General features: G+C 44.4%; 1 protein-coding gene across 4 annotated transcripts in view; it reads right to left on the reverse strand.

The window, feature by feature from the left end:
- Positions 1-253: 253 nt before the first annotated feature.
- The window catches only part of LOC138962038 (dynein axonemal heavy chain 5-like), a 115,296-nt gene continuing 90,886 nt past the window's right edge, over positions 254-24,663 (reverse strand). For all 4 annotated transcript variants that reach the window (XM_070333735.1, XM_070333742.1, XM_070333751.1 and 1 more), the window contains 17 exons: positions 23,496-23,711; positions 19,549-19,686; positions 18,205-18,332; positions 17,670-17,838; positions 16,722-16,877; positions 13,887-14,225; positions 13,185-13,289; positions 11,719-11,972; positions 11,243-11,433; positions 10,583-10,704; positions 8,136-8,457; positions 7,401-7,627; positions 6,329-6,601; positions 4,981-5,243; positions 3,740-4,109; positions 2,969-3,121; positions 254-2,233 (listed from right to left, as the gene is read on the reverse strand). In XM_070333735.1, the coding sequence (XP_070189836.1) occupies positions 1,850-2,233; positions 2,969-3,121; positions 3,740-4,109; positions 4,981-5,243; positions 6,329-6,601; positions 7,401-7,627; positions 8,136-8,457; positions 10,583-10,704; positions 11,243-11,433; positions 11,719-11,972; positions 13,185-13,289; positions 13,887-14,225; positions 16,722-16,877; positions 17,670-17,838; positions 18,205-18,332; positions 19,549-19,686; positions 23,496-23,711 (3,810 nt within the window). In that variant the 3' untranslated portion in view covers positions 254-1,849. The remainder of the gene's footprint in view (positions 2,234-2,968; positions 3,122-3,739; positions 4,110-4,980; positions 5,244-6,328; positions 6,602-7,400; positions 7,628-8,135; positions 8,458-10,582; positions 10,705-11,242; positions 11,434-11,718; positions 11,973-13,184; positions 13,290-13,886; positions 14,226-16,721; positions 16,878-17,669; positions 17,839-18,204; positions 18,333-19,548; positions 19,687-23,495; positions 23,712-24,663) is intronic.

Below are 24,663 nucleotides of genomic sequence, written 5' to 3' on the forward strand. Positions count from 1 at the left end.
GTACTGATCATTTTACATTTCTTTTGAGTTTGCCTGAAAGTGTTAATTACAGGGTCAACTTTTCCAGGAAGAAGGTTGAATGATCAAGCATTCACCGCTATCATTTAACTTACGGATTAGTCACTCTCATATCGTTTGTTACAAGACTGTCTTGAAAAAAACCATGTTTCTACAAATTCCGAATTGGGGTTCCATGGCTATTAAGAATCGCTGCGAAAAGATCACAGGTGAACAAAAAGACATGAGACATAGCTATTTTTATAACTAACTTTTATTTAGATGTTGACATATTTTTAACTAATATCTACCGGGTTTATACACCAAAAAAACAGAAGCTAAGAAAAATATTGTGTACATTTACTGAATGGTGATCCTACTAGTACATATACATTTCTACCATCTTTAAAAAAAAAAAAGAAAGCCAGTTGTAAATCTACCCAGTGAATCAACATTGTACTTTAACAGCCTGTTACTTTAGAAAAAAAGTAAGAGGTAAACAATGGTACAATTTAATGAATAAATAAAAATAACTAAACTGACAATGCTTGACTCATGCAGGCAAAGTAATGGAGATAACATTATCAAAAAAACCAGACACATACATAAGAAAAATGGCAGATATATCACAGAGGAAGTATGGACGGAATGCAGAATGCTGGTGGCAAAATTTCCAGAACATCACAGAATGCTGGTGTACATCTTACTGGGTGAGAGAAGATGAAATGCTGCATTGTAGGAACGTTGCCTAGCAACAGTGTACACAACAAAATACTGTTAAATTAGAAAAGGCAAAAGTTACAATAGGAATGCTGAAATAGTTATGTCGTTTTAAAATACTGTAGGAATAAATGAAAATGCTGAGATAATTAATACGAATACATATAAATGGATTCATAATGCGTTGAAAGATGTTTTACACTTTTAGAACTGATGTAGTAGAGGCATATTAATGACCAATTGTAAATGTGAAAAAAAACATGAAGCTATTTCAAGACAAAACTACTGTAAAAATATAAGCTGTGTAAGCTATATTTTTTTGTAATTTTAACATGTGAAAGTGAAAAGGGGGTAGTTCCATGGAAAGCAGGTTATACAATGACAATATTACAAGGGCAAAATGCTTGTTATATTGACACATTACACACATTTCCACTTGTAAAATTGTGTGTCAATATAGTTCAGTCGCCATTATCTTAGTCTCAAAGTAGACAGCCATAAAACCAAAATGTATCACAGACCTCATTCATTATGAAACAACAGACATGTACTTCAAACTACACTTGCATACGTAAGAAAATAAAATCTGGTATACATGTATTTTCCACATCTCTACAAATTGACAATAATTCATCTGTATCTGTAGATCAATTTGTTGTTTTCAAATTTTACATAAAAAGTTTTCGTTCACAGGCGCTTTTGTTCTTGTACCAAAAGGGTTTCATACTGAAGTCAACTTAAGACACATTGTGTCTCCGGGTTTCACTTTCAAACATCCAGGAAGCATAAAAACCCAGCATCAAGACAGTCCATTACTTCTTTAATCACTCACAGTTTATTTTAACGAATCATTTCTCTTTCCATACACACACACAAAAATGAACAACCCACAAAACAAATAAGGAAAAATGTTTTAACTGCGTCTGTCCGTTGTGGTAGTGGTTTAAGACCCAAGGCTGAGGTGAACGAACCAAAAGTGTGTGCCACTAAAATGGTGGAGAACAAACCTTGGATTCTGATTCGTTGAAATCTCAACAAATCTCAATTTCAACCAACCCAACACCGCAGCTGACTCACACCCGGTTGGTAACTTTCTCGTGCACCTCGGCCCAGGGGCCAAAAAGCTGAGGGTTTACTTGATGTCGCACAGCAGGGCAACACCACGCAGGATCCAGTGGTCTGGAGACTGCGTGGTTCTCAGCATGACATCAGCGATGTAGGTGAGATCTGTACGCCGAGGCTTCTTGTAGATAGGGCAGGTGTACATCCTGGCGTCTGGAGCAGCAACGTCCTTGGCATAGATGTGGATGACGGGCATGCTCTCGAAGAGAACCTTGTTCTTGGACTCGATCAGCTTGCTACCTCTGCGGTCCCAGCCGGCGCCCTCCAGGTAGAGGCCGTAGACGTAGACGCCCTCCGATGGTGGCTGGTTGATGTCATCCTTCATGTACTTTGTGACGTCGTTCTGCAGGATCACGTTGTCCAGGGCCCAGCCCTTGTGTGCACGCGTCACCTCCTGCAAAGGGAATGAAAAAAACTCACATTGTAATGGCTGAAATTCGCTGTACTCTTCAAGCACTATATCACTGGAGGGATTGCCTTTTCTGTGCCATAGTGATTAAACTATGTTTTATCTTTAACTGACGTTGGGAATCCCGAGAGAATGTCTTTGTTTGGTATCAAAATCACTTAGTCACTTATGGGGTTCGAGGCTATACCACCTTTGACCACATATGGCAATTAAAAGTGACGCGTTTGACCATATAAGGAACATAAATTGAAATCAAAGAGTGTACTAAATGATGTTATAGCATGTGTGCACGCATGCATCTTTCTAAAATACTGGAATCCCGCAGTAGGAAATGCATGCACACAGTAACCCACACAATTTGTACTAACCACGCAATAAGTGCTAATATTGGAACCTGAGATCATTCAGCTGTTAAGGCGTGGTTTACGTTCACAACACTCTTCTTGATAATTTACACAAGCTGCTGATGCACAGACATGCCTGAAGGCTCTGCTCCCAGTCATCCACCTCCCAAATTCTATTTTAACAAATCTTAAAATAGAGGGAGCCTGAAAATGAAGGTAAATTTACAGAGGTTATCAAAAGAAAGTCTGAAAAAGCAAGGTCTTAAAAGCCAGGAGGTCATTTAAATTGGGGGGTCACACAGCATGTTCTTTCCTGTGACTCTCAAAAGCAATGCTCTTAGTGTTGGGACCAAAGCGGGTGTCACATGACTCATACCTGTCTCATGGCAGTGAGGAATCCTTGGGCATTGAAGAAGCCGGTCATCCAGAAAGTGTTAGGACGACCGTCATGGCACCAGGTGTGGAACTGTGCGTTACGGTCAATCAGCTCTGTGAACCAGAAACCTAGAGTGCTGGAGTCCCATGAGATCTGTACAATAGAAAGGACAATGACAATGACAATTCTTTATTTAATGACGGTAATAGAGTAAGCAGTGATCTGCTTTTTTACATCCGGCCCTCGCCCTAAAGATGGACTAATCTAAGTTGTCTAAAGAAAATGAGAGTATGAGTCAGTATTAGCAACAAATGCTGTCATTCTCATGCAGTTGCTTCGATCTTCGTGATACTAAAAGCCTCTTGCAAGCATGACCATAATATCCAATGTAAGAGTGTGGCTGGAGTGTATATTATTTCGATTTGCCATGCTCTGTACACACCAATGACCTTAGAGAGCATATCTCACACCAAATTTCTTGAGCCAAAGGTTTTTGGTTTCAAAAACTCGTCAACTGTGAAAGCTCAAAAGTTCAAATACTTTGCTAGTGTCTGGGTCAGCCATACACTGTACATGTATATTATTCAGAGAAATCAGAAAAAGTTCAATCAGTACAGTACACTGCACATGTGTGATTTTCAGAGAAATCATGAAAAAGTACAATCAGACACTGCACATATATATTTTTTTAAAGAAATCATGAAAAAGTTCAATCAATACTCTGCACGTGTATATTTTTCATAGAAATCGGGTAAAACTTCAATCCATTACCTTCCTCCAGAGGTTGGGGACACGAGCGTCGTACATGCAGTCCAGAGCATCCCTCAGGTTCTCGCTCATGATGATGGTGCCGTCGATGGCCAGTTTGAGGTCAATCAAGGTCGTTCGCACCAAAACAATAACCTTCTGCATGCGGTCAATCTCCTGGCGCAGGAAGATGTTCATTGGTTGCAGGGCACCCATCTTCTGCAGGCGCTCAGCAACTTCAAAAGGCACATAGTCGCCCGGCAGTTTGCCGAGCATGTCGTCGGCCAGACGGTAGACGAAGGCTTCACGTGTCTCTCCGCCACCGCTGCCTGCGTCCTTGGGCTGGATGTTGAGGATCGTGTCCAGGATGGACTTGGCAGTCTTGCTCTGGTATCTGGTCAGGGAGAAAGAACTCATTAGTTCTCATGCTCATAAGTAAAGTTGAACCCCCCTCTAGCGACCTCCCCAAATCTGAGAAAATCAGGTCTTAAAAAGGAGGGAGTCTTAAAAAGGCGGTTCCACTGTACATGGATTACTTCCCAGAAGATCCAAGTGCTGATAAGTACATGGATGATTTTTGTTAGAGCTGCCGGGTTCAATCTTTCCCACACTGCATGAGGAACACCAGTGTACTTTGAAATCTTCAAGAGGCATCAGGGTTTCGTTTCATTTTGGGCATGGAATAGGCGATTTGTTCTTTGCACCTTAAAAAAGTTGCAAGTATTTGGATGTTTGGTTGTTTACGGACAACTTGCCCTAGCCTTTCTTGATCCTTCTCTGAAAGATTTGTTTTGAGAGAAACAATAAGCAAAGCTTTGGCATAACAAGAGATTAGGCCTAAAAAAAAAATAGGTGTGGTTACGGTAACCCGACCTACCCTATTTTTAGGGGCCGACCCTATAACTTTTTATTACATTTGTCCAAAAAAAACAAAAAAAAACACACACAAGAAAACGAGTGCAGAAAACGCAATGAAAGCGAAAGCGCCCGAGTCGCACACTTATTTCCCTGTCAAGTAGGTTTAATTTGTACACATTAGAAAAAAAAGTTTAAAAAAAAAAAGTGATTGCCTACCTTCCTATTTTTTTTGGCTATGTTACCGTAACCACACCTATATTTTTTTTTGGCCTTAGCAAAGGGGGAAAAAAAACAGCAACACAGATCTCAGATAAATCGACCAACATAATCCAAGTGCCAATTACTCTATCACACATTTTGCCTGGATGAAGTAAACAACACAAACAAAAACAGAAAGAAATCCTCACGTGATGTCAGCGTTTGCATGCAGACCAAAGACCTCTGGAGTGTCAGCGGAGGGCAGACTGTTGATGTATTCGTTCCACTCCGCGATCTTGGCGCACTTGGGAATGATGTAGCCCTTGTAGAAGCAGAAGTTGGGCTGGAACATGTTCTCCCCGAACCACACACGGCAGAAGGTGTTGAGGAGACGCTTGTCAAAGTCGTCAGTCACACGGCCACCGTACTGGATCTCACCGAACATGTAGCGCACACAGATCCAGTTCACACCCTGGAAACAAACAATAGCATTGGAATCTTCAAAACTGTGCAGAGTGAAAAAGAATCAACAACAACATCGCTCTCCCTCTTCGCAATAAAAAAATCAAACAACAAACACTCAAAAACGTATGTAACAGAGCGCTCCAAGCATAAGAATCACCTTTGGAGACAAAGCCAGTCAAAAAGGATTGAGATTGTGAAGCTAAATTAATAGCCAAATGAAAAGTGCAGCCTATGGGAATGCAGAGGTTCCCAAGAGCATAGAACATCAGCAGCCAGACCCCATCACAAACAGCTACCCCACATCTCAAGGGTATTCTGTCTTCCGACATACAAAAAACGTCGAGCTACTATAAATAGCTAAAGCTTTGGCAGGGAGACAACTGTCCGTAAGGATGACCACCCCCTCTGGGAACTTCTTGATCCCAACCAATTGGGGGGAGGGGGGGGGAGTTTGCCCAGTCGGTAGAGGCGCTGGCTTTAAAACCGGTTGTTACTATCAGCGTGGGTTCAACCCCCAAGTTCGGCGCGGGATGTGTGTCCCAGAGTCAACTTTGTGCAGACTCTCCTCGGTGTCCGAACACCCCCGTGTGCACGCATGCGCACGATAAAGATCCCAGGGTCACAGCGAAAGCCTCAAGCCTTGGAAACACGAATACATGCATGCAAAAATATGAAGCCCGGGTGTCCGTTCGGCCAACAGCCAATAAAGTAACCATTTCAGCACTGACCCAAGACGACCCAACCCGGTCCCTAGCCCATTTGTAGGTCTCCTCTAGCAGCCGGCAGCCAGCTGTCTACATCCCCCCCCCCCCCCTACTTTTTTATTTTTTATTGTCATACAAAGCCGGGTTTTCCCGTGTAACATGCCTCTAATGGCTTTGCCGTGAGGGCGTAAAACTTACATTTTCTCAGGGAGACAACTCCGTCATTGCAGAACAGCTGGCCTGTGCTGTAACAAGGGGGACTAAAGCGTCACCCTGTGACACATGCACAACCATAACATGTCCGAAATACAAACTTTTTCCAGTGTGTATTTCCGTAATGTTTAACATGTGCATGAAGACAGATTTGACAACAAAAACGAGTTCATACCTTCTTGATGTCCATGTCATCCAGGTGGTTCTGCACGAACTGGACACTGGCATTGTAATCGGAGGTGTTGAACTCGTAGGGGATGTTCCAGCCCAGGGGTCCAAACTTGCGTCGCTCCTGAACAATGGTGTGCATGAACCCGACTCCGTACAGCATGGGCTTCCACTGCGGCATGTTGGAGATGTCCAGGAAGTCTTGCGTGATGGTAGCGTACGTTCTTTTCAGCCCCGCCTTGATGCCCTCTGGCGGCTCGTTGGTGAACTTGATGGAGATCTGCATTCAAGAAAATAAATCAATGAGTCAATAAACAAGAAAAGCAAATGCTTTATACGAATTCCCTTCGTCATATACCAAATGGCAGTGGACAGTGGTTTCAGTACTCAGGGGAGCCAAGACAATGATGAAGTCATACCCATGACCTTGAACCATTACTGGTGTAAGAAAACAAAAGGTTTACAGTGTAAAAGAAGCTCCCAGATTTCTCAAGAAAACAAAAAGGAATTATTTATATTTTGGAATTATTACGAATTCTGGCAGAAATGTCAACTGCACATATTCCTGGCATAAAACAACACAAGACGAACAATTCGTGCTCCTCGGTGGTGGCTGACAGCCTGAAGGTCTCCTGACTCTTTGCAACAGATGGCACAAGAGACACCTGCTCCCCCCCTCCCCGCTGCCCCCAGGCTTTCCTCTTTTGCAAAAGTTCTCCACAAACCTGACCATGCAGAAAACTCACCTGCAGGAAGCTGATGGGGAACTTGGGGTGCACCTCGATGGTGACCCACAACCTGAAGGTCTCCTGGCTTTGCAACAGATGGCTCAAGCCTCAAGAGACACCCGTTCCCACTCTTGCCCCCAAGCGTTCCCCTTTTACCCGAGTTTTCCACAAACCTGACCATGCAGAAAACTCACCTGTAGGAAGCTGGTGGGGAACTTGGGGTGTTCCTCGGTGGTGACCCACAGCCTGAAGGTCTCCTGACAGATGGCTCAAGCCTCAAGAGACACCTATACCCCCCCCCCCTCTTGCCCACAGGCTTTCCCTTTTTACCTTAACATGCATAAAACTCACCTGCAGGAAGCTGATGGGGAACTTGGGGTGTTCCTCGGTGGTGACCCACAGCCTGAAGGTCTCCTCCACCTGGTCGGCCTCGATGATGTTGTCCATCACCTCCTGCACGTAGTCCAGGGACAGATGGCAGTTCTGCAGCATCAGCCACCCGCCCTGCGTCATGCCCTGCTGCAGCATGCGACGTGCGTGGATCTCCTGCCCCTGGCCCATGGAGATGGCACGCAACTCTGTGCAACACGCAGAGAGGAATTAGATTACTCACAGATTAGTCCTTACAAATAAGGCTATTTAACATTAACTCATAGAACATGGAAATAACGTTAAACTATTAAACTCATCCCCCCCCCCCCAAAAAAAAAAGAGAGTTAAAGTATGGATATAAAGCATACAAATCTGCAAGAAAAAAAAATCAGAAATGGCTGATGTAACTCTGTGGACTGACTGGACTTACTTACTTGACTTATGCCTCTGGATTCATAAGGAATATACTACCGCTTACATACAAAAACGTGTTCTTCAATATCTGTATGCTGGCTGTGAGACAAGGGAAGTAGACATCTTATTTGCTCTTCCTTGTCAGATATCTGTGTTTCTAATTGGTTCTTAATTATTGTATCCCCCCTCTAGGCCAAACTAACAATTGTCCCGTGTCATCATAAAAGCTTTTGAGGAACCTCAAAATGCATTTTTTTCATACGTGAAGAAAACCTAAGTCGCATTGTAAACTCTAATTACCAAGTCGGTGCTTCTTGGCGAGGCTCTCGATACTGACGGTGGGGTCAGAGCCCATGGAGAGCAGGCAGACCATGGGAGTTCGGGGTTCACTCTCCTCCCACATCTTCTCCAGATCCAAGATGACGCCCTCGGCGAAACGCTCGCCCAGGGAGTCGCCGATGTATTTCTTGGCCTGAGGCAGCGTGCGGTCGGGGCACCAGGAGCGCACTAGCAGCAGGCGACGGAACACGTCCAGGTTGTTGTTGTAGCCATCAGGGATGACTTCTTCTTCTGGGGCGTCCTTGTCGAACCACTGCCTCCATTGCTTCTCGTTGCGAGTCACCTGTAGTGGTCAGGAGTGAAGATGTTGGTCAGCAAAGCTAACTAGCACTACGGCCATATACACTCTTCCAAAAAAGTTAAGGATCACTTTTTTCAAGCACGCCACACAAAACAGACAAGACCGAATTCTTTCATTTTTTTAAAATTATATAATTGAACAACCAAGGAGTAATGACAAACAAAGCAAAGATCGAACGCGGCAGCGACAATTTAGCTAGAGTGTGTCAAACGTGACAACCCTCGAAAATGGAATTCACAACAATGTGAATCAGTGTCAATAACGCGTGTTCCCTCCGTTGTGTGCCAGGCATTCAACACATCGTTGGCGCATGGAGTGGATCAGGTTGCATATGAATGCTCTGGGAACTCCATTCCACTCCTGCTGGAGCCATTGCAGCAGTTGACCCAGATTGGCAGGAGGAGGGTGATGTTGCTGTACCCGACGACAAAGCTCGTCCCACATGTGCTCTATGGGGTTCAGGTCCGGGCTGTTGGCTGGCCACAGCATCCTGTTGACCCTGGTCTGCTGGATGAAGGTGTTTACAGCTGCAGAGCGATGGGGGGGGGGGGGGGTGCGTTGTCATCCTGAAGAATCGCACGAGGGCCGATCGCTTGAAGGGCTGGAACGACCAGGGGTTGAGGGATCCCATCCTGGTAGCGGACACCGGTCAAGTTGCCCACTACATGGTACAGAGGTGTCCTTAGACGTGTGCTGATCCCTCCCCAGTCCATCACAGAGCCTCTGCCAAAACGCTGTCGTTCCAGAACAGCGCCTTCTGCGAAGCGCTCTCCGCGACGCCTCCACACTCGGATGCGACCATCAGGTTCCAAGCAAAACCGGGACTCATCTGTAAACAACACCTGAGCCCACGCTGACGTTGCCACCTCACATGTTGAGTGCACCAGGCTCGGCGAGCTGCTCGGTGATTAGCAGTCAGGGTTGTTTCTCGGACTGGACGCCTTGCACGCAAGCCAACGTTGTGTAAGCGGTTTCGGATCGTCTGACCACTAACAACAGTGTTGGTGGTAGCTTGTAGGTGTTGCCTAATGTTGTTTGCCGTAGCCATTCTTTGTTGCATGGCCTGCCTCTGAATGAAGCGATCCTCTCTTTGTGTGGTGACTCTGGGCCGACCAGAACGTTGTCGCTCCTGCACTCTTACAGTTGCATGGAATCTTAGTCTGATGATGACAGAGGGAGCCACTGCAAGCCTCTGGGCCACTTGCCTGGCAGCAACACCGTCTTGTAGCCATCCTATTGCCCTTCCTCTATCCAAATCGCTCAGTTTTCTTCGTGGGGGCATGTTGCTTCTGTGCTTAATTGTGTCAGCGTGTCAACCTTTAAACACAAGCTGGTGAGCGATGTTCATAGCCAGGACCCTGTTGTAGCACGTGCATCACAACCCTGGCATGCGTTCCGCAAATTTCATGGGGCTATAAAAAACACCCTTTTCCTTCCAAAATGCAGAAGCTTTTGAGAAGTCCCACAAAGGGAAATAACTCTGCCTGCCAAACAAAATTCTAGGTCAAGACTCATTTTTCATTTGTTAATTCAAACACATTAATCTTTTAATTATTATGTCGATGTTTAATTTTTTGGCAATTTTTTATAATTAAATCCGTTTTTTCAACCGATCCTTAACTTTTTTTGAAGAGTGTATGTACCAGTGAAGCTTTATCAGATCGAATACAGATCAGACCAAACTCCCTCTGTCCCGTTCAGGCAATTATATTTATCACCTAAAGCTTCGAACATCAGATCTGATACAGATCAGACCAAACTCTCTCTGTCCCCTTTACTTCCACGGCTATTATGACAGTTTTGTATGAGCGATACAGCAGCTGAGACAGTTTTCAATTGTGTGTGTGTTTTTAACACATGCACGCACAAACTCACATACACACACACGCACGCACGCACCCCCTCCCCCACGTGCACACACGCGCGCATGCACACACACACACACACACGTCACATACACACACACACACACACACGTCACACACACACACACACACTCACACACACACATGCAAGCACCTGTCCGACACACACACACACACACACACACACACACACACACACACACACACACCCTCCCACATACACACACACGCAAAAAACTGACCTGATCGAGGATACCAGAGAACTGATGCAGGTTGCTTAGTTCGACCAAGTTGAGCCAAGTGAGATCGATGATCCACTTGTGGGGTTTGGGCTGCACCACATTCATGTCCAATGACGCACCACCTGTCATACAGAGCAAGGGTCGTCTTTAATAGGACGCACATCCTTTATTGCAAGCTAAACGATTTTCTATTTTCCTCTTGGCGGTTGCATCGCTTTAGTCATAAATACTTTGGCTACCACATGTAAGCTTACACCAAATTCCGTATTGGAGAGTCCTCTGCGTACGTGCCTGTGTGGTGCACCAATAATGACAGTGGAGCATTTTACTGCAGGACTCTTCAATCCACCAAAACCTGAGAGCAGAAGTGGAGACCCTTCGATGAATAGGAGCATTTTTCATGATGACTGGAGTGGGTGATTGAGCGAAAGCTGAAGAAATAATTTGGCTGCAATCCCACTTTAAACCATTCCGTACAAAATCTTGTTGAATTAAGCCTCCTCTCCGCCTTGTGATTTCTTAGTTCCAATTTGCAACTGAGGGTTTTGACAGCATTGCCACATATGCAACATACATAAATGTGACTTCACATACAACGGAGAAGAAGTTTTAGGAATCAGCAATCAATGAATGAAAAGCGAATCTAATAAAAATGTCTACCTTTGATGAAGGTCATGAACTCATCATGCTTGATCTTGTTGCCTTGAAGGTCGATCTTCAAGGCCAACAACAAGGTGAAGGTCAGCTTGTCAGTTTCGTACAGACCACGCACAGCGTAACGGAACACTTCGAAGGTCATGAACTCAATGATGTTCTGGATTCTCTTCTGAGTAATGGGAGACTTCTGAGATCTGAGAAACACGAGGAAATGAGAGAAACCATGACAAGATGACTTCCGAAAGGCAATATCACATGTACTACAATAACATACACACACACACAGACACACACACCACACACACACACACACACACACACACACACACACACACAAATTATAAACTGGTCCGTTTTTAATGCCAATGACTTCCAGCAATCACCCAGAACTTTAAGTCAAAAAGCGGGGTGCACGGTTTGCTAGTAAAGCTGACACACCCTGCAAACATAACCAGTTATGACACATGCAATGAACTCACTTTGCCATAGATCTGTCAAACAGCTGCAGGAACTGTCTGAGAGCAGTCTGGTACATGTTGTTGACAAGACTCATCTCCACGATCAAGAAGTATAGAATACTGCCGCGTGTGGCCACGGGACGGAACTCTTCACGGGCAGTGTTGATCTTGATCTCTGTCTCCGCAGCCACCACCAGTTTCTGACTCACATCCAGAGCTGTCACCTTGGTGACGTTGAGAACGTTGATCAGGTCCTCGTCGTCTACCAGGGAGCCCTGGAAAAAAAGCAGCATCAGCATCTCAGTTCAGAGGTATACCTGCAATGTGTTGCCCCTCCGATAAGAGGACACTTCCCTCAGAAGAACGCTTTCTGTTGTCCATTTGACTATTATCTCTACCAAAATATACCTGTATGACAGGCCACCTGCAAGGTAGGGACACTCTTGGCTGGTCCCAATTAAGGGTGTCCCTTCATCGCAGGTATACTACTGTACTGTACTCAGACAGTCTACATTTCTCATGCTTATACGTTTGTTTTGTTTTTACCTATATTACGCCTCTAGGACATACAAGTACAAGACACTGAACCGCCATGGCCTGAAGGAATAATCTTGCAAATATATCTTAGCCCAATAGGGTACTTTGGAAGTTGATGCAAATTGTTCACATTTCTTATATTCCGAATTTTAACTTTATTTTCGTCTTTATATCCAGCACTCTGAAATAACACTTGACAGCCACGAAGGACGCCTTCTTCTTCTTCTTCTGCGTTCGTGGGCTGAAACTCCCACGTACACTCGTGTTTTTTGCACGAGTGGAATTTTACGTGTATGACCGTTTTTTACCCCGCCATTTAGGCAGCCATACGCCGTTTTCGGAGGAAGCATGCTGGGTATTTTCGTGTTTCTATAACCCACCGAACTCTGACATGGATTACAGGATCTTTTTCGTGCGCACTTGGTCTTGTGCTTGCGTGTACACACGGGGGTGTTCGGACACCGAGGAGAGTCTGCACACAAAGTTGACTCTGAGAAATAAATCTCTCGCCGAACGTGGGGACGAACTCACGCTGACAGCGGCCAACTGGATACAAATCCAGCGCGCTACCGACTGAGCTACATCCCCGCCCTCGAAGGACGCCTTATGGATGCTTAACCCCATGTCCACTCAATGACCTTGGCCTACTCATGGGACCAAAACCGAGCTGAACTGAAACACGTGTTAAAAGGTCTTATTCATCCCAAGCATAACTCTTTCTTCATTTCTATTCAGAAAGAAAGCCTGTGGTTGGAAGATTCAGTCCAGCACTAGCATCAAAACGTTTGCACAACCGTATTTAAAAAAATAAAAAATAAAAAAGGTCAGTTTATGGTTTTATATTTTGAAAAAAAACAACCAGAACATTCACCATTGCCTCGATCTACTGATCGTACAAAGACCAATAAAAGAACAGAAGAGAAACAATAAAACAAGATGAAAGAGGTTACCTGTGTGGATGTGAGGCGGTAGAGAAGGTTGTCCTCAAGCTCCTTCATTTTCTTCTTGTTTGCCGTCACTTCCTCCATCAACTTCACACGTTCACTTTCCAGTTCCTGCACACAGGACAACAGACCACTGAAAACACTATTAAGTAACAAGCAGATATGAAGACATCAACTTCACAAGCTCACGTTCGAGTTACTACACAGAGTAGACCATGACTACTCACTACACTATCAAGTATCAACTTCACACGTTCACTTTCCAGTTCCTGCACACAGGAGTTCATGAATACTCACAACACTATTAAGTATCAAGCAGGTATAATGTCCTCAAATCTGAATAGTGTTTTCTTTTTAAAGATTAGGCCGAGTACAAACAGAGAATAAGATGCCAATGCCAAACCGGTCTCACATGACTCCGTGGGTTCTCAAAACAAAAACAACAATAAACAAACCAGAAGACATCAACTTCACACATTTACTTTCAAGTTCCTGCACACAGTAGCTCATGAACACTCACTACACTATTAAGTACCAAGCATTTATTTAAAGACATCAACTTCGCACACTAATTTCCCCGTTCCTGCACACAAGATAACACACAAAAAGCTTATGAACACGTTCACGGTATTTACACAGTTACGACCGCTATACGGCATACAAAACGAGACCATCAACACCTCCACAGTTATTGAAGTCCACACTCACCGCTTTCTCTGTCAGGATGACACGTCCCAACAGCTGGTCCTCCAGACCTTTCATAGTGACGGTGAAATCGATGATGGAGGTTCGGGCAGAGATCTCAGGCGTGTAAGAAGGATTCGGGAGCTTGGTGGTGATGTAAAGGGTGAAACCCTTCATTATGTCGCACTCCTTGTCCCCAACCTTGACCTTGAGGGAGGAGCCGACTTTGATGAAGTTCTTCTCCAGCACGTTATCCAGGGCGGGATCTAGCTCCTCGTCGATGTCTTCCAACAAGAGCGGACGACCGAGTGACATGGAGTCCTCCAGGTGCTGTCTGAAGTATTTGTGGTTCAGAGAGGTCACCTGCGGAACAAACACAACAGATGTAGTGTAAATACCAAGCTCGTATCCATCCAAAAACGAAACAAGAAAAGAGTTGACTTACGTAGTGTGATTAAAGTCAGTGAAGAGAGTTTACGACATTCCAATCAAGCTAATCCCCCTCTCTCGCTTTCTTTCTCTCTTTCTTTGTCTCTCTCTCTCTCTCTCTCTCTCTCTCTCTCTTTCTCTCTCTCTCTCTCTCTCTCTCTCTCTCTCTCTCTCTCTCTCTCTCTCTCTCTCTCTCTCTCTCTCTCTCTCTGTCTCGGAGGGTGGAATGAGGGGTAGCAACAGGGAACATCTTGTCTGCCAGATCTTTCAGACTAAAATCTCATAAGATCATAAAAACAACATTGCCGGTCACAGTTTTGTTGAGGTGGAGTGAGAGACACAAGTAGATGAGTGTCGCTGCAAAGCCATCTTTCCCCTTCTACTCAAGAGACTTGGCAGAAATCATATCAGCACTCCAGCAAACTACAGGATGCAAGAGGCGATGAAAGTGCTTGAGGACTGGACAAAGAAGTGGCTCATCAACATCAACACCAGGAAGACCACTTACACGATCTTTAGTCTGTCCCCGAAAGAACTGAAGGCCAACCTCAAGCTCTGCGGACAGACGCTGCAGGCTGACAACACCCCCACGTACCTGGGCGTGACCTTTGACAGGCGACTCACCTGGAAACAGCAGACAGAGAAAGTCGAAGCCAGAGCCAAGCTAAGGTTAGCACTAATGAAAAAGCTAACTGGCACAACGTGGGGTGCAGATGCAGCAAATAATTATAATCCCCAAGAAGATGTATGTGGGCAGCGTCAGACCAGTACTTGAGTACGGAGTGACGGCATGGGGCACAGCAGCCAAGTCAAATTTTGACAGAGTCAGCAAGGTGCAGAACCAGGTGGACAGAATCATCACTGGCGCCATGCGGTCAACCCCTATCCAAGAGCTGGAAAACATCATGGGCCTTGAGCCCATGGAAGACAGAAGGGACACCAAACTCCTCACCCAGGCAGCTAAATTCAAACGACTGCCAACTCACCCCATGAAAGACAGACTGTGCCAACCAACAAAAGGAAGACTGAAGAGAGGAAGCTTCATCCACCAGACGAGGGTGTTGGAAAGGAGACACCAAGATATCCTGGACCAGCAACCCAAAGATATCCCCCAATACCTTGAAAACCCAAGCTGGAGTGATGAAGGAAGACCCCAGATACGCTGCAGTATTCCTGGCGTTGGCAAGAAAGACTCCCAGAGCTGTGCTGAACTGAAGTCTCTCACCATTGAACACATCCACAACTCCTACCCCCAACGCCAATGGACTCATGTATACACTGACGGATCTGCCGACCAGGCTGTCAGAAGTGGTGGTGCCGGAATCTACATAAAGTACCCAGGAGGTCGAGAAGAAGAACACATCTCCCTCGCTACCGTCCTCTACTCCACCAACTTCAAGGCTGAAGCAGTAGCGCTCCAGACAGGTGCAGCCCACATTGAGCACAGTCCACTCTCCTCCTTGACCTCCCTGTGCAGAGCCCACACAGTCGTGCTGCAATGGGTCCCCTCTCACTGCGACATACTAGGCAACAAAGCCGCAGATACTCTGGCAAAGGAGGGCACTACGAAGGACCAGAATGACAGATCAACCACCTTCCAAGAAGCCAAAACCATCATCAAGGCCAAGCAACACAAAAAGTGGTTGCAGCAGCACCCACACTACAACAAAAACGACGCCTTTCACCTGCTCACAAGGTCTGAGCAGGTCCTCATATTCAGGCTGCGGACAGGCCACAACCGAATGAACCACCACCTTTTCACCAAGTTCAGAATTGGCCAGTCAGACCAGTGCCCTTGTCAAACAGGCAGCATGACAACGGAACACCTGCTGCAGACTTGCCCACTACACGATGGCCTCAGGAGCCAGATCTGGGCGGAGGCGACCACGGTGCAAGGGAAGCTCTATGGCAGTCTGGACGACCTACAGCGCACTGCAACATTTGCGCGGAGAACCGGCGTTTCCATCTGAGTGATCGACAAGAAGAAGAAGAAGATATCAGCACTCCACTGGATCCCGAGGTTGCCTCTGAAGTGGGACAGCACAAGCAAGTTATGAGACCTAAGGTAGGATGGAAGGTGGCGAGAGAGAGGTGAAGGGAGGGGGCCGGGGAATGTCTACAGTGCCGTGTGCCTAGCTGTGACCAGTACCCGCCAATGTCTACAGTGCCGTGTGCCTAGCTGTGACCAGTACCCGCCAATGTTTAGCTCGGGCACCGTCGCGGCTGACTCGCCTCAGTTTCATATACATAACACTGCACCCTCATTCCAGGAAACTGCACCGCGCTGTTCTGGCAATCTGTCCCACTTTCGTCCTCACCTTCAAGGCAGACTGATGCGGAGAGGTGTAAGTTACACCGACCCTAGCGGCCAAGGCAAAGCCAAATGCTCGTCTCAAAACTAAAGGGATGAAGCCCTGTTATACCACTCACCTGTAACTCGTTCTTCTGCTCGCGGTTCTTGATCCAGATTTTGCCCTGACCCTGCGGGTCAATGAGGAGTGGGTAACGTGCTGCTTGGGTGACGATGATTCCGTTTTGTGTGGACAGCTCATCGTTGGGCAGACCCTCCAAGTTCCACTCTGCAACCTGGAGTACACAAGGTTACTGGGTTGTTAATTAATTGCTAACTGCACGGCAATCTTCTCTGTGGTTTCTTTATATCGTTCAGGATAGATGATATAATGTGTACACGAGGTTTCCTGTGACTGCCACAATGTGTGCATATCCTACTTTTACAGGACATGCCACAAAGTTTGGATTGGCGTTCCAGTCTCTTTTTTTTATCATACGTTTTATATCTTTTTATGGTTTAGTGAGAATCATTGAATCTGGATCCTGTCTCTGGTGCAAACGCCTTGGTCACCTACAGAAAACATGCAGATTAGACGTAGAGACGAAAGGAAAGTGCCTTTATTTTGGATGTACCCGCTAATCAGAGAGACCTACCATTTCAGGTACCATTCTGGTGTCAGTATAGGGTGATGGAAACAGCAAAAGAACAGAACTGACAGACGGAGACCCAGTCTCGAATGTTTGAATTGTACAAGACCATCTCGACGTCGTCAATGAAATTTGGCGTAACTCGTTTCAGACAGCTTTTCAGGAGAAGGCCAAAACTGATTATGTTTATTATGAAATAACGTTTATGTTTGTATCTGACTTGGAAAAAAAGATAAAAGAATGTCAGATCATGTAGTGTCCATGGCATTTAAGAGATTATTTCTTATAAAGAATTATGTACTTTGTCTAAAGCACAAAAAACATCAAGATCGCCAAGAATCGAGTTACGCCAAACTTCCACGACGACATCGAGAATTCTGACGCATTACAATGAATATGCATCCGAGCGACAGAAAGAAAAACAGCCTGGCTGCTTACAGTGGTAGGGTCCACCAGCATGTCCACGGGGTTGAGCGAGGCCGAGAGAGGAATCTTGCGGCTCTTCAGTTCCTTCATCCAGTTCTTATTCAGCAGGAGACGGAAGTCCTGGTTGAACGGCCCGGAGTAGGACAGGAATCCGCAGCAGATCAGAATATCTCCCACGAGTCTGCACGAGATCAAAGTATACTGTTAACCAGTGTTTCTTATCTGACATGATAGCTGAATGTAAGCACTAAGGTGTGATTTTCGTTATGTGATATGATCTAATTAACTGCGTTGTTTATTCTGTGTGATGAGCCAAACAATACATTTTTGGTTGTTTCCACAATCAGTATTGTATCGTATTGCATTCGATTGTATTGCATTGTATAGTAATATATTGTATTCAATTGGATTGGATTGGATTGGACAGGATTGTATTGTATTATATTGTATAGTAATGTATTGTATTCAATTTGATTGGACTAGATTGGACAGGATTGGACTGGATTGTACAGGATTGGACTGGATTGTACAAAATGAGGACAGTCACCTTCCAATCTGTGCCTTGAACTCCTTGCTCTGTTCTGTCCATCTCTCCTTCTCTCCGCCCAAACCATTGATAAGGGTGGAGGCCGCGTTCATCTTGCGGCGACAGGTCTCTGCATCGTCCATCAGAGCCTGAAGCCAACACCATGTGTATTTATTTAGGTTGTCATTTCCAGTAGAAGAATGTTCTAACAAACTTGTACAGTCAAACGCATTACCCTCATATAGGCTGTCCTGTTCAGTGCCGAAGCTTTGTGCAGCGAGCTTCGTAAAGTAGACTTCGCGAAGCTGACTTCCTCCAATTAATATCAGACTTAAGATCTCTAAGAAAACCACATCAGGCCTTAGAAAGGAGGGAGTCTTAAAACGGAGGTACATTTACAGAGTTTATATACAGAAAATCTGAAAAAACAAGGTCTTAAAAGGGGGAAATCTTAAATCGGGTCTTTACAGGGGGAAATCTTAAATCGGGTCTTTACAGGGGGAAATCTTAAATCGGGTCTTTACAGGGGGAAATCTTAAATCGGATCTTTACAGGGGGAAATCTTAAATCGGGTCTTTACAGGGGGAAATCTTAAATCGGGTCTTTAGAGGGGGAAATCTTAAATCGGGTCTTTACAGGGGGAAATCTTAAATCGGGTCTTTAAAGGAAGAAATCTTAAATCAGGTCTTTAAAGGGGGAAATTTTAAATCGGGTCTTTACAGGGGGCTTCCACAGTATCTCCGTGATAAGAAGATTCTCGCCCATCAGTAGACACGAACAGCTAAATTTCCCCTTGCTCGTCCGCTCCTCTCTCAACTATAGATGCTGTATGTTCGGCACCGGTGGATGAGACATCTTAGACCAAGAATGACTAAACAGTCGTTGCTATGGTCTAAATGCATGGTTTGGGTGTGACAGTAAGCAACGCCATGGCATGATAGTCATTACTCCTTGACTCAGACCATTGTCTTCATCTTGCCAGGAAAAATTCTGGCGTCATGCAGACATGGCCACATTGGTGAATAGACATTAAGCTTTTTTGCATTTCTACAATAATGACGCAATCTAATTTGCCGGGATATATTCTGGCTTCAATCAATCAATCAATGAGTCTTATAATTATATGCGCATATTCCGTGGGTACAGTTCTAGGCGCTCTGCAGTGATGCCGTGTGAGATGAAATTTTATACGGCCAGTAGATTGCAGCCATTTCGGCGCATATTTACCTTTCAGATATGGTCACATACACTTACACCCATTGATGTAAAGCCATTAAGCTTTTTTGCATTTCTCCAATAATGATGCAATCCTAGTCAGAAATAACACTTAATTCAACAAATATTGCTGAGAGAAAAAGATCGAACCTGTTTCTCGGTCATAGCTTTGTCGTACATGGCTCTAACCACGGCCAGCTCAGCTTCTTTCTCATCCAGCTGGGCCTGGGCGGCGTTGAGATCTGACATGGCCACGCCCAGACGTGCCTCTTGCACGGTCAAATTGGCCTGAAGACAAACAAGAATAGTAAGTAATACATGCAGTCACGAAGAAAAGGATAAGGATAAAGATACTATGAGTTATTTCTAATATGCTGACTGTTAGCAAATGATAACAAAACATGTAGAGAAAAAAGATATCAAGCATGAGCCTTTTAGGCGAATGCTGATATCGTTTGTGAGACATGTCTGTTATCATTTGCTAACAGTCAGCATATTAGAAATAACGGTTTTATTACCGTTTAATTCGACCAAAAGAAATTTCGAAGCAACCCCGCGAATTAGACAGAACAGCCGCAATGGGAACTTGAGCGCTTCTGCCTGATTATGCCTGTCAGTCAAAGAATTCTCGTGACCCGAGTCAGCCAATCAAAGTAACACACCTGACGTGATGAATATTCACAGGTCAAAATGCCTTTGACACACAACAATCTCACAAGATAAACGATGTTGAACATGCATTTCGAATGCTTCGCTTTTTCTCGTTTAACAGAGAGCGACAGATTTAGAACCGACTCCAGACGGATGGGAAATGACGTAAAGATACATTTGATGTAAAGCGAGTGGCGCAATTTCACTTGATTTTTCCGAACTTTGATCATTTAGATTTCAAGTGAGCGGTCGGCATTGCACACTCAGACGATGGGCGGTGCCTTGCTGTTCCGTTACGCACCCACCGACAAAACTCGCTTTTCAGTATTTTTTAGATTTACCTGACAGCATTTGAAGTGTCATTCTTTAGAATAAATCACGCTGATATTGTTGTTAGAATTACATTTTTACTTTGTCTTGTTAATTTTTAGCGTGATAAACAAAAAGGGTCCCTGCCTGAACGTTATAACACTGATTTAGAGGGTCACCTAGAATCCGTCCTGATTGGTCAAAAAGCCATAAGGGGCACTGAATTGGTAATAAGATTTCATATAGTCCCGTCAGGTAACCCTCATGGAAATTCGGGCTGGGTTTTTTTTACTGGGGAAAGCGAGCTGCCATACAGTATACGGCGCTACCCATTTTTTTTTCCTGCATGCGTGTATTCATGTTTCCAAGCCCTGAGATTTTCGCTGTGAACTTGGGTTCTTTATCGTGCGCATGCGTGCACACGGGGGTGTTCGGCCACCGAGGAGAGTCTGCACAAAGTTGACTCTGGGAAATAAATCTCTCGCCGAACGTGGGGATCGAACACACGCCGATAGCGACAACTGGGTTTAAAGCCAGCGCCGCTACTGATTGAGTTATTTCCCGGTCAAAGTGTATGTAATGCACAACACAAAAAAGCGTGCAATTTACCATGGTGCCTTTGTTACATCTCTGGTATATGCATATTTCTGTTGCATCCGTTTTTCTTGAGATATATGTTTATTCTGTTTTCTGTTTGCAGACATTAGGTCTCGGTGGAAAAAAAGGTAATATCTTTCGTATTTGGCATTACGCAAGGCCGATGCCATGTTTAACAACAAATTCCTCCGAGGTAGGAAATACACCCCCGTCCTTAGCATTCTCACTGCCACCAACTGAGCAGGCACTGCTAACAAGTGTGGTTATTTCCCTTTGACCATTAATATGTCCCTCTATAAGTCCTTGTAGAATCTTAATCCACCAATAACTCCCTAACCGTGTGTTTGACTGGTCCCAATTTTTGTAAGGACCGTCTCAGGAATGTATAGAACCTGTTCACCAAGTTTGGTGACGATCGGTCCGTTCATTCTTGAGATCTATATGCGAACACAAACAAACAAACAAACAAACACATCGAGCGAAACCTATACACACCCCTATACCGGGGGTGTAAAGACAGTTCTAACAATCGTTAGCTTCTACTTACACAGTCTATACGTACCAGAAACGAAGTCATTCGTTTGCAAGCAAGTCAATAGATCTATGTATTTTCAGACAAATTGTGGAAAGATTTTTTTCTCTTCCAACATTCACTTTTATAACAACGAACAAGAAAGTCAGCCAACCAACCAACCAACCAATGAAACAACCAATTGACAAATAAGTTAGTTTGTTTGTTTGTTTGTTTGTTTGTTTGTTTGTTTGTTCAACGCCCAGCCGACCACGAAGGGCCATATCAGGGCGGTGCTGCTTTGACATATAACGTGCGCCACACACAAGACAGAAGTCGCAGCACAGGCTTCATGTCTCACCCAGTCACATTATTCTGACACCGGACCAACCAGTCCTAGCACTAACCCCATAATGCCAGACGCCAGGCGGAGCAGCCACTAGATTGCCAATTTTAAAGTCTTACATATGACCCGGCCGGGGTTCGAACCCACGACCTCCCGATCACGGGGCGGACGCAGTTTGTTAGTCAGTCACCCAATTCATCATGCACCCGTCCACCAATGTTCTCACTCACTCAGTGATAATGTCAAGTGTACACATTTTAAGTAGATGACGTTCTGAAATCACAGCTCTGTTGGGTTTGTATGGGTTGTGATGGAAGAGTGAATACTCTTGCTTTTGCTTTTATTGAGTCAAACTTCCCCACATGACATTATAGGCCAGACATTAGCAAGGGGTGTGTCTGAAACACGTGAACAAGGAGCACTTGTAGAAAGCTTGCCTCACGAAAAGCAAGAGTATTAACTCTTTTACAAACCCCACAAACCCTACAGAGTTATTTCCCCGAGTTCGTGTACTGACTCCATACAAGTTGTTGCTGTGACAGTGTGCCTAAAGTGAATGTTAAAAAAAATCCAGTGAATGTGGACATTGAAGAAAAACTGTGTCACAACACAGACAATAACAAACATTCACCCACTGTGTCTGTACGTGTGGACTACATTTAGATCTCACCCACCACAAGTCCAGTTTTTCTGCTGTCATTTCAAAAACATACATATTGTTAGTATATTAATTGTAATCTTTTTATGCACATGCATGCAGGGCAACACACAATCTTCCGCATGCCATTATGCAGTTTACTTAGATCGAGATGAGGCAACGCACATGACATTTTGGAGTTTATTTAGCTCTACTGTATGATATTAAGCAGTTTATTTAGGTCGCGACAGGGAAACATACATTCTATTGCATGACATTTTAGAGTTTATTTAGATCGAGATAGGGCAACACACACTCTACTGCATGACATTGTGGAGTTTTATGTAGATCGAGATAGGGCAACACACACTTTACTGCATGACATTTTGGAGTTTTATGTAGATCGAAATAGGGCAACAACACACACGACTGCATGACATTTTGGGGGTTTATTTAGATCTAATTATGAACATAGAGGATCCCCCTAGACAGTACCCGCAATTATCTTCCTTGTGATAACTAAGTGCTGTTAGTATAGTTAATGTTTGTGAATGTTCTGCCTCAAAGGGTTTTAATCAACAGTTCAACCAAAACGACCATCATGGCTGGTATTCTTGCACAAACAATATGTCCGGACCAACAGGAACAGCATCAGTTATTCTGCCATTTCCTGGCTCTAGTGGGCACACTTTCTGTGGATCGTATCTTTTTGTTGAACCTCAAAATATCATGTCAGCGTCACATGAACGTGACGAAGTCTCCAGAGCTGATGTGTACGAGAACCAGCAAGACTGGGGCACAACCGTTGGGTTGGTTCAAATTTAGATTATTCTGTGCGATTTCAACCAATCCGACCCCGCGGCTGGTTAGTTCCCACCCAGTTGGACTATTTCTCGTGCACCCCAGCCTAGGATCCCAGCAGTGTAGGGATGCCGAATTAAAAATCAAGAAAGGTAAGTTATTGGAACGTTTGTAATAGACAAAACAATACGTTACTGTCACAGATATTTCGACCCAGCGGTCTTTTAAGTGCAGACTCCACTGACCTTGAGAGGCAAGACCTCCTTGTTGATTTTGAAGAAGGCGGCCATGGCCTTGGTCCAGCCGCAGAGACCCGCCACGTTGCCGCATACTTTCTTGGCGGTCTCCAGCTGGTAGTCCTCTGATGCAAAGAAGGGCTCCATCAGCTCCACAGTCTCGTCATTGATGGTGTCCTTGGGGAAGGTGATGAGAGACTGCAGGAAGTTGGTGCCTGCCATCAACTGTAACAACAAGGGCTCATTCATGATGCATGCTTTTTTTTAATAATATTGATAATAATGATAAGTGTATTTATATGGTGCAAATCCTAAAATAGTTCTAAGCGCCTTAAAATCAATAAAAAAAAAATCATCAATGCTTTTTACATTTAAGTCCACCTCGGTTTAATAAAACCTATATTTCACTGAAACCTATCTTTAATGAAACCTATCTTTAATGAAACCTATCTTTAATGAAACCTATATTTCACTGAAACCTATCTTTAATGAAACCTATTATTTCACTGAAACCTATCTTTAATGAAACCTATATTTCACTGAAACCTATCTTTAATGAAACCTATATTTCACTGAAACCTATCTTTAATGAAACCTATTATTTCACTGAAACCTATCTTTAATGAAACCTATATTTCACTGAAACCTATCTTTAATGAAACCTATATTTCACTGAAACCTATATTTAACAAAACCTATATTTCACTGAAACCTATCTTTAATGAAACCTATATTTCACTGAAACCTATCTTTAATGAAACCTATATTTCACTGAAACCTATCTTTAATGAAACCTATATTTCACTGAAACCTATCTTTAATGAAACCTATATTTCACTGAAACCAATCTTGGGTGGGGATATAGCTCAGTTGGTAGCGCGCTGGATTTGTATTCAGTTGGCCGCTGTCAGCGTGAGTTCGATCCCAGGTTCGGCGGAAATTTATTTCACAGAGTCAACTTTGTGTGCAGACTCTCTTCGGTGTCCGAACCTCCCCCCGTGTACACTACATTGGGTGTGCACGTTAAAGATCCCACGATTGACAAAAGGGTCTTTCCTGGCAAAATTGCTTAGGCACAGTTAATAATTGTCTACCTATACCCGTGTGACTTGGAATAATAGGCCGTGAAAGGTAAATATGCGCCGAAATGGCTGCAATCTACTGGCCGTATAAAATT

This window comes from Littorina saxatilis, linkage group LG1 (genome assembly GCF_037325665.1).
Source record: "Littorina saxatilis isolate snail1 linkage group LG1, US_GU_Lsax_2.0, whole genome shotgun sequence".
Lineage (NCBI taxonomy): Eukaryota > Metazoa > Mollusca > Gastropoda > Littorinimorpha > Littorinidae > Littorina > Littorina saxatilis.